The sequence below is a fragment of the Trachemys scripta genome, chromosome 10 (assembly GCF_013100865.1).
Source record: "Trachemys scripta elegans isolate TJP31775 chromosome 10, CAS_Tse_1.0, whole genome shotgun sequence".
NCBI lineage: Eukaryota > Metazoa > Chordata > Testudines > Emydidae > Trachemys > Trachemys scripta.
Window position 1 is genome coordinate 22,856,800 of NC_048307.1, and position 18,556 is coordinate 22,875,355.

At 46.0% G+C, this 18,556-nt stretch overlaps 1 protein-coding gene across 1 annotated transcript; it reads right to left on the bottom strand.

Moving 5' to 3' along the window:
* Positions 1-6,560: 6,560 nt before the first annotated feature.
* RMI2 (RecQ mediated genome instability 2) lies at positions 6,561-13,237 on the bottom strand. The gene is made up of 2 exons (XM_034784263.1): positions 12,921-13,237; positions 6,561-11,486 (listed from the first exon to the last, which is right to left on the bottom strand). Exons 1-2 carry the CDS (start codon positions 13,189-13,191, stop codon positions 11,338-11,340), a joined length of 420 nt encoding a protein of 139 aa, XP_034640154.1. The 5' UTR covers positions 13,192-13,237; the 3' UTR covers positions 6,561-11,337.
* Positions 13,238-18,556: the final 5,319 nt, after the last annotated feature.

An 18,556-nucleotide genomic window follows, 5' to 3' on the forward strand; every position in this document is an offset into this window, starting at 1 on the left:
CTATGGAGCAAAATGTATTTATCTAGTTAATGGAGTTTAAAATGCATGCAGATATCTGGCCAGTTCCTGAAGGGAAATTTTCATTAAAAGAATGTAATTCTGAATAAAGGCCCAAATCCACAAAGGGACTTAGGTGAGGCAATGCTGAGTACCCTAAACATCGCCACAATATCTGAAAACCTTTATTATTTTATACTATGATTGTCAGTGACATTTTTCAATACTATTAGCCTACATGATCTTCATAATACCGTAGGCAACTGTATAGGCAAGGAAAGGTGACTATGTATCAATCATGTTAGAGTCAACATTACTTGCTGGTAAGATAAAAAGCATATTAGTAATGCCTGAAAAGCAGAGTCAGTGTAACAAAATGTGTGATATAATCCGCTTCAGGTGCCAAAATGTTGTGGGCCGGCCCTGGTGATATTCCAGGAGTCATGAGGAGAATTTGCTGATATTTAATAATGCTTAGGTGATCAAAAACTCCACCAGAGAGGTTCTTTGGGGGCCAACTGCCTGTCCCAAGTCAGGATAAAGGAGGAGGGTTGGGCGTGGGGCTAGCAACTCCACCCCGTAAAAAAATTAACTTGCTACAGAAACGCCAACAATAGAGATAACAGAGACTTTTAGCCAGGAAAAGAAGGGCCTTCAACTCGAAGACGCATGATGCTGGATGGTGAAAGTCGTGAGGAAGCCACTAAGCTGGTTACCCTTCTTGCAACTAGGAGGATTACCATTGGTACATGGAACGTGAGGACCATGTACAATTCAAGAAAGACGGCGCAGGTCGCAGCAGAGATGAGGAGCAACAACCTGACCCTACTAGGCATTAGCGAGACCCGTCCAAGAAACACCTAGCAATGCAACCTTCAGGCTGATAGTATAAAAATGGGCTATACCTGGAACCAGCTAGAGTAAATGGCCCAGGATAGAGGACTCTGGAGATCTGTGGTAGGCGGCCCATACCCAGATTGGGGTGATGGGCATGAGTGAGTGAGTGAGATGATTAGACACATTGGTTACCAATGAATAGGGAGAGTAAATCATACTTGGAACTTTTAGCAGTCTCAGCCTTCACATCACAACCAGAGGAAGATAAAGTTACGGGACTTGCCAAAAAATCACACAGCAAGTCAGTGGCAAAGCTGGGACTAGAAACCAGCTTGCCCTGTACCACTAGCTCACACTACCTCTGAAGTAGAATATATTGATTTTTCAGCTCATTTACATCAGTGCCAAGAGATGTCCAGTAGTTTGTGAGTACTGCATTGTTTACTCACCAGCTAATGACTATGTAAATGAGAAACTGGATTGGTTCAGGCAATCAGTATAATTTATTTCACTAAGAAACTGTGTAAGAGAAACTGTTCATTTTCACATAAACTCCATTACAGAGAATCTTAATTAGCCATTTCTTCTAGAAAAGATAGCCTCACAACCAACGAGTAAGTGAGTTGTCCCTCGCAACACTACTACAGTCACACAGTCCTAGGATTACCATACGTCCTCTTTTTCCCGGACATGTCCGGCTTTTCGGCACTCAAACCCCCGTCCGGGGGGAATTGCCAAAAAGCCGAATATGTCCGGGAAAATGGCGGCTCTGCTCCTCCCCTGACTCTTCGGTTCTGTTTAAGAGCCGAGCTGCCCAAGCGCTATGGGCTTCAGGCAGCCCCCTTGCCTCCGGACCCCAGCCGCCGGCCGGGCACTTCCCCTCCCGGGCTCCGGCAGCGCAGGGTCCGGAGGCATGGGGGCTGCCCGAAGCCGGTAGTGCTGGGGCAGCTCGGCTCTTAAACAGAGCCGAAGAGTCAGGGGAGGAGCAGAGCCTCCAGCCTCCATGCCTCCGGACCCTGCACCGCCAGAGCCCGGGAGGGGAAGTGCCCGGCTGGGGGTGCAGGGTCCAGAGGCAAGGGGGCTGCCCGAAGCCCAAGCGCTACCAGCTTCATGGTTTGCCGGGCAGCCTCCAGACCCTGCCCTGGGGAAGCGCCGGCCGGGGGCGCAGGGTCTGGGGGCTGCCCGGCAAACTGTGAAGCCGGTAGCGCTCGGGCAGCCCTTTCCACGTGGCTGGGAGTGGGAGGGAGGAGGAGGCGGAGTTAGGGTAGGGAAGGGGCGGGGTTGGGGGGTGGGGAAATGGAGGGGGCCAGGGCCTGTGGAGGGTCCTCTTTTTTTATTTATTAGCTATGGTAACCCTACACAGCCCCCCCCCAAATCATTTTGCAGTCTCTGAGAACATTCCATCTCCTTGGACACAAAACACAGAAAATATAACAAGAATTAAAAGTGCTCACCAGCTAGGAAAGAAAAGGAAGCAGTAATCAGTTCCAAAATGGCCATGGTAAGGCTGCAGCTGTTTGTTTCTGCCAACTATAAAGGGCCAGCTCCCTAGAAAAGCATGCTGGGAAAAAGGTCATATAGGTAACTGCACTGTGGGAAGGTAACAGAAACAAGGCGGATAGGAAGTAAGGTATTGCTGGGGAAAGGACAGCTATATCACAGAATCATAGAACTATAGGGCTGGAAGGGAGCTCAAAAGAAGTCATCAACTGTAGCCCTTGCACTGAGGCAGGACAAAGTAAACCTAGGCTAACGCTGATGGGTGTTTGTCCAACCTGATCTTTAAAAACCTCCAATGAGGGGAAAGTCACAGCCTTTGGACATCTGTTTGAGCACGTAATGACCCTTATTGTCAATTCACCCCTCCCTCCCCCCCCAATAGCTACCCTGAAACTCCCTTGCAGCAGATTAAGCCCATTACTACTTGTCCTACCTTCAGTAGGCATAGACCTTTATAACAGACCTTAACATATTTGAAAGTTAGGTTCGCTCCCTCTGGGACACCTGGCATTGGTCACTGTCAGTAGTCAGGATACTGGGCTGGATGGACCTTTGGTTTGACCCAGTATGGCTGTTCTTATGTAAGGTCCCTCCATCAGTTGTCTTTTCTCAAGCTTAAACATGCCCCAGATTTTTCAACCAGTCCTCAGAGGTCAGGGTTCCTAAACTTTTATCACTTTCATTGCTGTTCTCTGGACTCTCTCCAATTTGTCCACATCTTTCCTAAAGTGTCACACACAGTACGCCATCTAGGACCTCACCAGTGCCAAGTACAGTAACTCCGCACTTAAAGTCATCCCGGTTAACGTTGTTATGTTGCTGTTCAATTAGGGAACATACTCATTTAAAGTTGCACAATGCTCCCTTATAACATCGTTTGGCAGCCGCCTGCTTTGGCCACTGCTTGCAGGAAGAGCAGTCTGTTGGAGCTAGCTGGTGGGGGCTTGGAACCAGGGTGGACCAGCAGGTTCTCCCCTCCCCCATCAGTTACCCTAAGTTCCCTGTGCAGCAGCCGCCCAGCAGGCTACCCATTGCAGGCAGTTAAGCTGTTCCTTCCCCCAGTGCCATGTGCGGTTCCTGCCCTCTGCCTTGGAGCTGCTCCCCAGAGCCTCCTGCTTGCTGTGCAGGGGCGGGGGGGAGGAAGAGGTGGTACTGTCAGGTGTCCCCCTGCTCCTTCCCCCCGCTTACCCCATCTCCATAGAGAAGAGGGGGGATACAACAGGACTCAGGATGGAAGGAGCCTGCCGACAGCAGCTGCTGTCTCAACTTGCCAAGCTACTTAAAAAAGCAGTGTACTTAGCGTGGGGTCAGCATACTTAAAGGGGCAATGCGCAGCTCTCTCTCTCACACACGGTGTGTGTGTGTGTCTCTCTCTGCCATGCTGTCTCCCCTCCCTCCATTCGTGCTGCCTTGTAGAGTGTGAGGCTACATTAACAACAATGGGTTAACCCTTGAGGGCTCAGCCAATTGCTAGTTCATCATTTAGCAGTAAGGCATTCCCTGGGAAATATCCCACCTTCTGACTTCACCACCTCAACCAAGCTTTGCAATCATCATCGCTGTGTGCCAGTATTAAATTGTTTAAATCTTATTGTGTGTGTGTGTGTGTATATATAGTCTTTTGTCTAGTGTAAAATATTTCCCTGGAACCTAACTCCCCCCCATTTACATTAATTCTTATGGGGTAATTGTATTCACTTAACATTGTTTCGCTTAAAGTCACATTTTTCAGGAACATACCTACAATCTTAAGCAAGGAGTTACTGTAGAGTGAGACAATTATCTCCAGTGCCTTGCATATGACACTCTTGTTAATACTCCCCAAAATATTTGCCTTTCCCACAATTGGAATAGATCATTGATTTATATTCTTTGTGCTTCACAACCCCACAGCTTCTTTTCAGCACTGCTACGACCTAGCCTGTGACCCACAATTTTGTAGTTGTACATTTGATTTTTCCTTCTCAAGTGAAGTAGTTTGCACGTGTCTTTATTGAATTTCATCTTGTTGATTTCAGACCAATTCTCCCATTTTCAAGGTCATTTTAAATTGTAATTCTGTTCTCCAAGGTGCTTGAAACCCCTCCCTGTTTGGAATCATCTGAAATTTTATGAGCATACTCACCCCTCAGTTATGCAAATCATTAATGAAAATTCCAAGACCCAGGACTCACCTCCCACTTTGTCAGCAAACTTTTGATAACTACTGTTTGAGTACGGTCTTTCAACGAGTTGTGCACCCACCTTACAGTAATTTCATCTAGATCACATTTCTTAGTTTGCTTATGAGAATGCCATGTGGGACTGTGTCAAAAGCATTACTAAACTCAAGAGCTATCTAATCTATCTATCTCATCACACAGCCATTTTGTATTAGTACTCTGCAGTTTGCTCTCCATTTATGGTCTCTGAAAAGTCCAATCACTTAGAAGTAAAGTCATATTGATGGCCAGAGTTATTTTATAATTTGTGTCTATAAATAACAACTGATTTCAAAGAGGAGTAGGGGAAAGACAGGGTATGGAGTACTCCAAACAAATAGCTACATTTTAAAATGGCTTTAACTTGCAGGCAAATCCATGTGCCTGTCTGCTGGGCAAAAGGCCATGGTGATGGTATGGAAACAGGAAAACTTCCTTCTTTGCGATTTTTATCTGCTACACTATTTCTTTCATATCTAGGTAGCAAGATTATAGGTGCTTTACAAATAATACCTTAGATAAACAGTCAAATTCCACATTACCTGTATCAATGGATGAGAGTAGGTGCTGTCTTTCCAAGGTGTTCAAACAAGAATGATTTGCCTTTGTCCTTGATGTTTATCCAAGAATAGATGGGGATATCCCCAGTTTCATGGCTAACATAGCTCGACAGTAGAAAAAGTTTCTAATCCAGGATGTGATCTATGGCTCCACCATTTTTGCCAACCTTATTAGTTTCTAAGGTCCTGTGCACACTATGTATTTTATCATATTTAAGCAGCATTCACAGAGCTAATGTACAATTCCATATCATGGTTCTAATACAGTTTTGATGTTAATAGAGAGGCTTCTTCCACTGTACACGCCCAATTCTGCAAAGCTGCTCCACATGGGCAGATTGGAAGCCCCATTCAGGTCAGTGGGAGTTCTTGCAAGCATAGGAGACTTCCTGGGAGTAGATACGTGTTCAGGGCACATATATGAAACTATGGTAAGGGCTGTTTTTAAGGCATTTAAATATGACCATTGCTAGCCTGGTTTCTCTAACCAATGTGGACAGGGACTCTCCCCGTCCCCTCACAAAAAACAAGGTCTAAGCTCCTTGAGAGACTGTCTACAGTGTGGTTTTATACCATAGTTTTAGGAAGACAAAAAAAATCCCACCCATGCTGATCAAAAAAGTGGTGCTAGCAAGTCTGAGGTTTAAACATGTGAAGATTAGGTTGCCATGAAATTATTTGGAAGTTAGTCTGACGATTTATAGGAGCTTTGTAAATGGTGAATAGTGACTTTGTTATACAAATTTCTTCTTTAAAAAAAAAAAAAAATTGGCCAATTTGTGTTGGTAATTCCAAGCACTCATATGCCTGCTGAGATCATACTCATGGAAACATTTGAACTGCAAGGACAACATGAAATGTCAGCACATAGAATAAGAGAGTATGAGAACAGTCAGATAAAAATTAATAAGAGCTCTCATTGCTGCTTTAAATTAATACTTTTTAGTATTTATATTAAAGTACAGCTAGAGCCCACACTGGAGATTGAGGCCAATTATTAGTTTAGCATCCACACTGTACTAGGCCCCTGCCAGACATTCAAGAAGAGGATGGTTCTGGCTTTGAAGAGCTCACAATCTAAGGACATACAGAGAAGTAGACAGAGGAGTTTTTTTATACACAGAAATTGTAGATGACAAGGCAGAAGGGAGTCTTTAAGAGGGACCTTGTGGAGGTGTACTGAGTGGTTGTACCCACAGAGGAAGGAAGAAGGCCCAGAGGAGATTAAGCAAGACACTGACAAATGGGTTGTGCCAAGCAAAAGCCTAGTGGTGGAGTATTTTGTTCTGCTGTAGTATCTGGCAAGCTCAAAATGCTTTCCACAGGTTAAAAAATTAAGTCACATCATGCCCCTGCAAGATAGGTAAGATACTAGGTGATGTACAAGGTGCGGACACTTCTGGCACAAAATGCAACACCTGTTTAACAGACTGCATCATGCCTTAATACATTAAAATAACTGTAACCATCAAAAAACATTACTCTTTAATTAGTGTTTAAATATTCCACATTTTATATTACAAACAATGTCAAATATGATATACAATTGGGGTGTGATGGGCAATACTAAACCCATCGTGAGCCTTTCTGAGATCTATCCACCTTATAGAAATGAAAGGGTGAGCATCCATATACTTATCAGTACAATATGTGAGAAAGCTAACAGGCATTCAGTAATATACCTAAAGTCATACATGCATACTGAGCTATGCTGACATGTATTACCAGTACACTCATGCCACTGAATGACCAGGAGGTGGTGCTAACACCAAGTTCAACAGAAAACTTTTGATTTTTGCCTCCTATCTCTGCTGTTCAAACACTGAAAAGCTTCTTTCCAAACACCCTAACAACAAAGTAAACTGTAAGTGATATTAATATAGAACTCAAACCAAGAAAGAAAAACAGGTTGTTCTAAAAGTGTCTGTACAATGCACTTACTGAAAACAAGATACCAATTTAAAAAACAAAGCTACTTTTTAAATAAATTATTTGCTGGTGAATTTAGGGTTGAATTGACGTTCTTGCTTTATCCACAGAATAAGTACAGCATGGGCAAGAGCAGCACAAGTTTCCCCACTTTGCCCCATAATTGTGTACCAGCTGTGTCTTGGAGGGACTACTCCGTTCTCCATGCCCATTCTCTGCAGAGACTGCCAACAGAGATGCCAATAAGTACCCATCGAGCAGTGCTTCTTGTAAAGTAGACATCTGTACAAAAATACTGTTGAGTTAAAACAGCAGCAACCTCTGAAACCTGTAATATCTTTCTTATCCATTCCTCTATTAACAAAACAGGCCAATCATTTTTTAAGCATTCTTGTGTTACTGTTTTGCACGGTAAGTTTTCTTCTTGATGATTTTTAAGTGGGCAATTTATAGCTTCCCCAGAAACGATGGCAGGATGCCATCGTGATGGAAAAGTAGCTCCCTGAACTGGGTCAGATCAGGTCTTTCATGTATCAAACTGGCAGAGCCTTTGGGGAGGAGAGTGCAAAATACACATTCTTGCACTTCCTGTTGACTGGCTTAGGGAGCTCTGCAGCTAAAATGGCAGCAGTGCATTGCTATTTCATCTATAGAACATGACAAGAAGAGTAAAACATGCAGTGGCCACAGATTATGAGAGAACAAAAACCATCACTCAGACCACCTAAAATCTTTTTATGATTCTCAGAAGTCACAAGCCCTCCTAGAATATGTCCCTTCAGAGTCACTGGGATTTGACCCTGCTTCTATTCAAACCTGCAGTTTCAGGATTTTAGGTATTTAAAAAATGATGCTTGGCCACTAAGCTGCTAACTAGAATGGGACTAGTGATGTTGTAAGTTGTTAGTGAAAATTTTAGGACAGCTTGATTTGTGAAGTGCTTTTGCCAAAGGTATTGTGGAAATATTTATGCTTCACATAAAGACAGTATTTTAGTATGCGAATGAGACTGTAAAATGGCAAACAGCAGAAAGGCTGTGTAAGGAACATATCAATGCTCTCTCAAGTAAGCGTGTGGTTTAGTCAGACCAGGTGTGCAGTTTGAACACAATGCAAGAGCCAGGAACTCCTGAGTTCTTAACTGATATCTATCACAAAGTCTGTGTCAGCTTGGGTAAGTTACATCAGTTCACTTCATTGTACCTCAACAACCATACATATCAATACTGGCCTTCCCTGCAGGGAGATGTAGAGTATCAAGCCCTTTGAAAAATAGTGAGTACTCAGTATTTCTAGTGCCTACAACTCATATAGTAAGCATTTCTTATTTCCTTTATTTACCCCAAAGCACTCAAATTCACATGGACACCTCCCATTCCCCTTCCAAGTCCTAGGCTCTAGAAAAAGAAAGTCAGTGTGTGGACTAGGAAATGGAAAGACTTGAAGGAAACTTATTTCACCACTTGCATTGTTGCACAATAAGTTACACAACCACAGACAAGCACCACAGACAATACCATAAAACTTGGGACATATTGTCCACGTGCCTAGTCAACAGCAATTCACTGAGCAAAACACAACATTGTTGCTGTTTTATAAATATGAAGCAAGGGCAAAAGCTCTGAAAAGAGAGAACTGTTCATTTGCTAACAAGCTCCAAGTTCAACTTTTTTAGGAACCTGTTTCAGTTTTGAGTTCCCAGAAAAGAACCTGGTTTCAACGACTCAGGCTGGTCTAACCATCTAATGCTATTATAAAAAAAATCCACATAAAATCTTTGCAGTATACTTCGTAAGTTGCTTTTTGTTACAAAGAAACTCTGAAGCCGCACTACAGTTAGGCAACTTTTACAAGCCAACGATTGTCAAATATAGTAATTGCTTTAGGCCAAACAAAGGTCACCAATTTTCCAAGAGTTTTGTCTCCAGTTTTGAGTTTTTATAGAAGTAGAGAACTCCAACTACAAAGTTTAGATCCACATGTAGATTCTGAAACATCCCAAAGCTTGGGGTGATCAGATCTAGTGATTTAGTTTGGGACAATCTCAACTTTAAGGAATAGAATAGTTAATAACCCAAAACTAGAGCTGCATAGCTTGCTCATAAGTAGGGCTCTGTGATTTCTGTAGTGAAGAGTGTGGCTGGCCCTGGGGACTGTCCAAGCAGTGGCTGATGCAGCTGGCCCCGGGGACTGCCTGAGCAGTGGTCCCGGGGGCAGTGGGAGCCGCCACAGTTTGGTGTCTCCCGGCAGCGGTCCCAGGGCAGCCGGAGTAGTGGCTGGCCCCCTGGGTTTCCCCTCCCCCCCGGCAGTGACAGGAGTGGCAGCGGGAACCCCAGAGCTTGCCCCTGGCAGCAGCCGGAGCGTCAGCAGGATCCCTGGGGCTTCCCTGACTCATGAACCAGGAGGGTGGGGAGGATATAGAGATATTGCTAATTAAATTCAAGTCAGCAATATTTAAGTCAACACTGAGTAAAGATTGCTTCTGAGATATACATTTAATGAACATGCACTACTCACATCTGTTGCATTATGTACTAGCCAACTATGAGTAAAAGGTCTTTGAGACATATTTAGCTGCGATGTAAGTGGTACAAGTCTACTGAAGCCAGCAGAGTTGCACTCCCTTACACAAGGTTTGAATTTGGCCCTTTTCATCAAAACTTTTTACACACAATCTAATTCCCATGCATGTCAAGGTGAACTTTATTTTTCTTCATTCTGAGATGAAATTCAAGTTCTTAGAATAAGAACCATTAAGACGTGAAGGGACCTGTTACAAAACAACTAAAAATGGTTGTCTGACAATGTTGACACCGAGGAGAATTTGCTGGCAGGATACATTTTACAAGTGGACTTTTTCCCCAAACATTAAAAAAAAAAAAAATTTAACCCATACTGTCAAAATTCTGTACACCCGGCTTGGCTTATCCCACATATAATCAACAAGGTCTCATTTAATACAACCTCTCAGTTATACCCAGGCCTCTGAAGTGACATGGTCACTCAAGGATGGAAGTATGCAGTCCCAAAGTTCTAATCGAAGTGCTTTCATCAACACCCTCAAAGGGGCCTCTGCAAATATGCAATATTTACTTCAAGATAGAATTGTGAGAAAAAGCTTTGTTCAAAGTGCAATACCTGATCTTAAATTCAGTTTGTGGTTTATAGTAAGGCAAAAAGCTTGTTTTCATAGGCTCAAAGTTAGTTAACATTGTTATTTGATACTGTTGAACTTGTCTCTTTCCCCACAACCTACAGAGCTACAGTATATGGATAACGTGGTATTTATTTAGGACACATGAATTATCATTGAAACTTGACCAAATACAATATTTTGGGGGCAAAAGAGCAGTATCATACATCCTCTTCCTGTAAAGGACAAGTGTAACAAAGGTAAAAATAATATACGTTTAACAGTAACTTTAAAGAGAGAGTGTATGCTGGAACACTGTCTTTCCAGGGAAAGAAAACTTAATATAAAGATGCATAATTAGGCTGAGATAATCTTACTGTGTGATGTGGTGAGAGTACTTACTTTTTGGACCTGGATAAATCTACTCCCTGTGAGTTTGTGTCAAATCCCTGTTTAGTTTACTGGAAGTATAGGTTTTGTTACCATGCTACTCTTAATATTGTAGAGATGAATGCTGTACCAGCAGAGTTTTAGGAACCGAACTATGGTTACAGTTAGAAAAGACATATGTCTTGTCAACAAAGCAAACTGGATACGGATGTTATTGAAAGAAAAATCATGGAGCCAAGGTACCATTTCCTTACCATAAACACAATCTAAACAGTATGGACCACATTCTGCCCTTATTCCAGGTATAGAATTCACACTGGCAGCAAGAGTGTTATGCAAAATGGAGGACAGAATATGGTACTATGACTGCCTAGCCCTACATTCTAACACATGACAGCTACAATAATGGAGCTAGTATTGAAATACCCACTATTATCTGGAAAGTTAATGCAGTTTAGTCTGTTGGCATAAAACATTATTGGAGCAGAGAATGAACCATCTCCCTATGAGTTATCATGAGCATAAAGATCTCTAAAATCTTGAATCTCAGTCAAATTCACTGAAGTCAGTAGAGCTGTACCCATTTTCTCCAATGGTAAATTTGGTCTCCTGTCCATAACTCTTAAAATTGTTAGTTAGTGGACTAAAGTTATTTGACTATCAAAGCATTCTCCAGATGAGGCTATAACTACTCCTGAGAGTCTAATGCTTTGAGTTGAGGTTCATGTGGTGTAAAAGCAAACATATATGTTTCCAGGTCCTTTGGGCTGCTGACAAAAATACCCAGTATCTAAGAAATGTTTCTGTGCAAATCCTCCACTTCAAAACTCCACATGCTCCTGTGTATAGGATTATCAGAAAGATCAGTCATCTTCACAGCTTGAAGAATAGGCTCTGGACTGCAGGAGTGTACCAAGCCCATCACCATTACATACTTTCCTAGAAAAGAGAAAACAAAACAATTAACATTCAACATTTTCATTATTCTTGCTCAGGAAACAATATTATTTCATTTTAAACTATTCAATTATTTTGTTTCAAACCTGCCAAAATGCGAGGCAGGGCAGAGCCTCTGAGAAAAAATGTTAAGAGTCATCAAAGGCTTGATAGTGTGAAGAGCTGAGAATTTCTTACCATGTCACAAAATTAGGCCATACATTTAAGAAAAAGGATTAGGTATTAGTATGAGTAAGAACAGCATCTGCAGTCCCACTAGCTCATATATGGTGGACTATTACATCCTCCTGCTTCAAAGCATAAACTGATCACCAGGTGGGAATTAGGAAGAAATTCCTTCCCCCATGCAACAATTATACATACCTCCCAGCAGTCCCAACTTTTGCAGGACTTTTTGACCCCCCAACCTCCTGTCCTGGTTGAAGATGCTTCTGTCTCATGGGGCTGGCTGGGCTTGGCTTCATGCTCCAGGTGTTATAACCTGGCGCCTGACACACAGGGTTCCAGTGATGCTCAGGTGTGTCTGGCCCTCTGACTGTGCGAAATTAGAATGGCACTGTGACCATGTGTGATAGGTAACAGCACCATTCATACAAGTTTGGGGGCAGACAGGCCAATCCTGAGCCGTGATGTGCAACGCGACCCTGTGCGCCAGGGGCCAGCCTGCAGTGCCTGGAGTGGATAGCTGAGCCTCATCAGGACCTGCTGTTGTGTGCTGAGCGTGGTACAGGCTCATTTTGTAATGCCCCAACCAGGGCCTCCCCACACTGGAGCAGCACCCAACCCCCACCAAGGGGGCAGCACCCACCTGCGCTGCCAGGGCCTCCTAGTCCTGAAGCATACTTTACCCTCTCGAAATGTTGGAGATATGATTATGTGCACTGAACATCTGGGCCTGAAAGCATCTGGCATAAACATCTTTCCAGGTTGCCTATCCTCTGCAATATAACCCCCTTGCATGCATGTAGTGAGTCGCTGTGTGTATGCGTGTGAATCCTAGGACTGAAACCCATGGAGTGGGAGAAGTAGACCCTCCCAGGTGTGTGTGTGCAGGGAACCCCACAAGGCAAATACAGTAGGGCTTCCAGCATGTGGGGAGTACCCACCAAGACATGGGAGCAGTAAGCCCCCCCAGTTGTGTCTGGGGGTCCCCATAGGGCAGGAACAGTGGGGCCCCCCTGTGTGTGGGGTTCCCCATGGGACAGGAGGAGCAGGGCTCCTCCCCCTGAAGGCGCTGGGGGGGTCCTCCTGGTGGCAGTTGGTGTGGGGGACCCCACGGGGCAGGCGCAGCTCCCCCCACAATGGCAGTGGACGTGGGGGGTCCCCCCCCCCCCGCCGGACTGTTTGGCCCCTCGAGGCGGGAGTACACACCCTCTATGCGGGTCCCCCACACGCCGCCGCCCCCCGAGGAGGTACCTGCGCTGAGGCACGGCCGCCCTTTGGGGACCCGCTCCACCCCCAGCACCGTGAAGGGGCCGCTCTCGTCCTGCAGCCGGGCCGAGCCGCCCCGGGCGCCCCCGGCCTCCACCGCCAGCACCGTGCCCTGCATCCACACCACCGGCACCGCCAGCGGGCCCTGCCCGGCCTCCTCCCGTCCCAGCAGCCAGGGCCCGCCCGCGGCCCGCCGGCACTGCCTCAGCTGGGCGGCCAGCACCTTCACCGGCGGGCTGCGCGGCTCCCCTGCCATGCTGCCCCCAGCGCGGCCCGGGCCTGGCTGCCGCCCCGCTTGGGGAGGGGCTCCCAGCACAGGGCCCAATGGCGGGCAGGGGCGTGGGCGGACACCGGGCTGCCGTCGGGGGCGGAGGGTTGTGCGCGCTCAGGGCTCCCGGGGTTCTAACCACAGGCTGCCCGGGTGCGGTTGTACCTCAGGGCGCGGGGGGTTCGCGGCCCCATCGCTAGCACGTGGTTAGCCTCAGGGCCCCACATTGTCGTGGGGAGAAAGCCCCTGAGCACAGCCCTTTCCAGCCCTGGCTCTCCGGGGTCTCTCCTTTGGGCCCCCCGCCCGGGCGTTACACGCTAAGGCCTGGCCGCTATGTACGTGCTGCTCTCTCCTTAGAGCCGAGGGGGCTGCTCGGCCCACGCTGCCTGCGGTAAAGCACCATGAGTAGGGCTCGCTGGGGAGGGGACACACACAGACTCCAGTCAGAGGAGAGGGGGGTGTCCAACAAAACTGTTTTAATTGATTGTTTAACCTTTTCCTGTTTGCTTTTTTTATGTGCTTTGTTTGTTTACTTTAGCCTACTTGTTGCTTTGATCTTGCGTTTAACCTTGGGAAAAAATAAGCAAGCCATCACCTTCTGCCCACTCTTGCACCATATGTCATGCTTTGAAAAAATTGGCGAGGAGGTCCAGATTATTCTCATTGACACCAATGAGAGAGAGGATCATATTCTTTGGGTAATAAACTCAGACAATACAAACACAAATATTATATATAGTCCAATAGATATTTGGCACCAAATTCTCCCCAGTTACAACTGGCACTACTCCACTGGGGTGGTGGTAGGGTAAAGGAGAAAAGACTATGATCCTTGCTTTTTAAGAAAAAGCGGCTTGAAATTTTTTCCCAACACCTATGTCTTCACCCACTACACACCAATCACAGTGTCAGCTGACCTATTAAGCCTCTTTAATTTTCCCCTCTATTTTTTGTTGAAAATAGAAAGCAGCTTTTCATAAGCAGAAACGGCAAATTAAAAAAAAGAAAAGAAAATCACTTTTGCCCAGACCAGAAGTTCATTGTATTGACAAACAACAACAACATACTCCATCTCTTCTGTCTGATGGGTTCTATCCCAGCCCTTGGTTAATGTTACATAGAAGAGTTAGTTGAGTTATCTTCTTCATAATTTCTCTCCCCAAAAACCCAAAAGGTCTGGCAAGCCACACTAGTTTTCAAACAACTTTTAAAAGCAGTTATGGAATTCAAACAACCAAGACTTTTGTCACTGATTTTTTAAAAAAATACTAACATTAGATAGATGACTTGTAGGTGACTGGAAGATGAAACATGATGCATAAGACCAACCAACATGTGGGCTAAAATGACAACAATTGAATGGCCTAGAAACTCTCAAAACAAATGATTTAGGAAACATTGTTGATGCCAGCCCCAGAACTTCAGAGGAGCATCCCCTAGGGATTGTGCTAACTACAGCTCTAGTGTCAGTATGCAGATTCTGTAATACTTTGTGTACTTCCGGACACTGAAGGTGGGGTCCACAAAGTGACTCAGTTGTTACAACATTGAGAGTAACGGTGCTGAACTTTTAGGTGCTTAGAAAATTACAGGAACAACTCTGCAATCCACAAAGTAGGAAGTAGGCACCTAGGCTCCCTATACAATGAATGGAAAGAGATAGGCAGCTCAGAACACTGTCCACAAAAGCCAGAATGCTAGGCAAGGAGCTGCCTGAGCTAGCCAAGTGGGAGATGCCATGGACAAGGTTGTGTGCTAAGCCCTGCCCCTTTCCCAGAGATAGGTGTCTCTCTCTGCTTAGCAATCCACGAATGGGAACCCACTGCCTGGAGTCAGGCAGCTTAGAAATTTAAGTAGTTTCTTGCAGGAATGAATTCAGCTCCTGCCACACTCCACACAAAATCGCCAGAGGAGGTGGTGCCTACCGTATAATTTTTATTCCAACGGTTAGAGTATTCACCTGTGATGTATGGGACCCAGTTGCAATTCTCCCCCTAGAAGGGGGAATATTGGAGTACTGTCATAGATTAATATAAACTGTTCAGAAAGGACAGGCAGGGCAGAAAAGGTTGGGGGAGTTGCATTGTATATAAGAGAGCAGTATGACTGCTCAGAGCTCCGGTTAGGGTGACCAGACGTCCCAATTTTATCGGGACTGTCCCGATATTTGCTTCTTTGTCCCACGTCCCGACTGATGTTTGGTCAGGACATGGGGCACCCGCCGGGAAGGAGCCACTGGAGCGCAGCCGAGCAGGAGAGGCGCGGGGCTCCCCACCGGCGGCAAGACGTGCACCGCATGTGCCCAGGGGGTGGGAGGCTCCGTGGGGAGGGCAGTGCATGTGGCCAGGAAGGAGCCGCAGCCATTGGAGCGCAGCGCAGCCGAGAGCAGGAGGGAGAGGCGCGGGGTTCCCCCGGCAGCAGCAGGGATTCGGCCCCCACCCCTGCACCGCCCACCCGGCCCCTGCCCGCTCCGCGCTGCCCCCGCCCGGATCCACCGCGCTGCCCTGCGGGCCGCAGGGCTAGAGCAGCCTCTGCGCTGCGCTCCTGGCCCCGGGCCCTTTGTGTGCAGCGAAACTGTTTTGTTTTTTTGCTCGCCCCCGCATCCCAATATTTTATCTCTCTGATCTGGTCACCCTAGCTCTGGTATGAAACTGCAGAAAAACCCTGAGAGTCTCTGGATTAAGTTTAGAAGTGTGAGCAACAAAGGTGATATCGTGATGGGAGTCTGCTATAGATCACCAGACCAGGGAATGAGGTGGACGAGGCTTTCTTCCGGCAACTAATAGAAGTTACTAGATCACAGGCCCTGGTTCTCATGGGAGACTTCAATCACCCTGAAATCTGCTGGGAGAGCAATACAGCGGTGCACAGACAATCTAGGAAGTTTTTGGAAAGTGTAGGGGACAATTTCGTGGTGCAAGTGCTCGAGGAACCAACTAGGGGCAGAGCTCTTCTTGACCTGCTGCTTACAAACTGGGAAGAATTAGTAGAGGAATCAAAAGTGGATGGGAACCTGGGAAGCAGTGACCATGAGATGGTCGAGTTCAGGATCCTGACACAAGGAAGAAAGGAGAGCAGCAGAATACAGACCCTGAACTTCAGAAAAGCAGACTTTGACTCCCTCAGGGAACTGATGGGCAGGATCCCCTGGGAGAATAACATGAGGGGGAAAGGAGTCCAGGAGAGCAGGCTGTATTTTAAAGAATCCTTATTGAGGTTGCAGGAACAAACCATCCCGATGTGTAGAAAGAATAGTAAATATGGCAGGCAACCAGCTTGGTTTAACAGTGAAATCCTTGCTGATCTTAAACACAAAAAAGAAGCTTACAAGAAGTGGAAGATTGGACAAATGACCAGGGAGGAGTATAAAAATATTGCTCGGGCATGCAGGAGTGAAATCAGGAAGGCCAACTCACACTTGGAGTTGCAGCTACCAAGGGATGTTAAGAGTAACAAGAAGAAAGTCAAGGAAAGTGGGGGCTCGTTCCTGAATGAGGGAAGCAACCTAGTGACAGAGGATGTAGAAAAAGCTAATGTACTTAATGCTTTTTTTGCCCGTCTTCACGAACAAGGTCAGCTCCCAGACTACTGCACTGGGCAGCACAGCATGGAGAGGAGGTGACCAGCCCTCTGTGGAGAAAGAAGTGGTTCAGGACTATTTAGAAAAGCTGGACAAGCAGAAGTCCATGGGGCCGGATGCATCAGAGGATGCTAAAGGAGTTGGTGGATGTGATTGCAGAGCCATTGGCCATTATATTTGGAAACTCATGGTGATCCGGGGAGGTCCTGGATGACTGGAAAAAGGCTAATGTGGTGCCCATCTTTAAAAAAGGGAAGGAGGAGGATCCAGGGAACTACAGGCCAGTCAGCCTCACCTCAGTCCCTGGAAAAATCATAGATCAGGTCTTCAAGGAATCAATTCTGATGCACTTAGAGGAGAGGTAAGTTATCAGGAACAGTCAGCATGGATTCACCAAGGGCAAGTCATGTCTAACTAACCTAATTGCCTTCTATGATGAGATAACTGGCTCTGTGGATGAGGGAAAAGCAGTGGATAGGTTATTCCTTGACTTTAGCAAAGCTTTTGATACTGTCTCCCACAGTATTCATGCCAGCAAGTTAAAGAAGTATGGGCTGGATAAATGGACTATAAGGTGGATAGAAAGCTGGCTAGATCATCGGGCTCAACTGGTAGTGATCAATGGCTCAATGTCTCCTTGGCAGCCAGTATCAAGCGGAGTGCCCCAAGGGTCGGTCCTGGGGCTGGTTTTGTTCAATATCTTCATTAATGACCCGGAGAATGGTGTGTACTGCACCCTCAGAAACTTTGCAGATGACACTAAACTGGGAGGAGTGGGAGATACGCTGGAGGGTAGGGATAGGATACAGAGGGACCTAGACAAATTAGAGGATTGGGCCAAAAGAAATCTGATTAGGTTCGACAAGGACAAGTGCAGAGTCCTGCACTTAGGACGGAAGAATCCCATGCACTGCTACAGACTAGGGACCGAGTGGCTAGGCAGCAGTTCTAGAAAAGGACCTAGGGGTTACAGTGGACGAGAAGCTGGATATGAGTGTGCCCTTGTTGCCAAGAAGGCTAACAGCATTTTAGGCTGTATAAGTAGGGGCATTGCCAGCAGATTGAGGGACGTGATCATTCCCCTCTATTCGACATTGGTGAGGCCTCATCTGGAGTACTGTGTCCAGTTTTGGGCCCCACACTACAAGAAGGATGTGGAAAAATTGGAAAGAGTCCTGTGGAGGGCAACAAAAATGATTAGGTGGCTGGAGCACATGACTTATGAGGAGAGACTGAGGGAACTGGTCTACAGAAGAGAAGAATGAGGAGGGATTTGATAGTTGCTTTCAACTACCTGAAAGGGGGTTCCAAAGAGGATGGAGCTCAGCTGTTCTCAGTGGTGGCAGATGACAGAACAAGGAGTAATGGTCTCAAGTTGCAGTGGGGGAGGTTTAGGTTGGATATTAGGACAAACTTTTTCACTGGGAGGGTGGTGAAGCACTGGAATAGGTTACCTAGGGAGGTGGTGGAATCTCCTTCCTTAGAGGTTTTTAAGGTCAGGCTTGACAAAGCCCTGGCTGGGATGATTTAGTTGGGGATTGGTCCTGCTTTGAGCAGGGGGTTGGACTAGATGACCTCCTGTAGTCCCTTCCAACCCTGATATTCTATGAAGGGAGACCCCTGTTCAAATTCTACCTCTCAGGAGAGTGTGCTAACCACTGTAGGGTATTCTGATGTGTGGCTCCCAAAGAGTCCCACCTTCACATAGATGTCCTAACCACTAGCCTACAGAGTCATTTTCTTTCTCTCTCACTCAATGACTATTTAAGTATC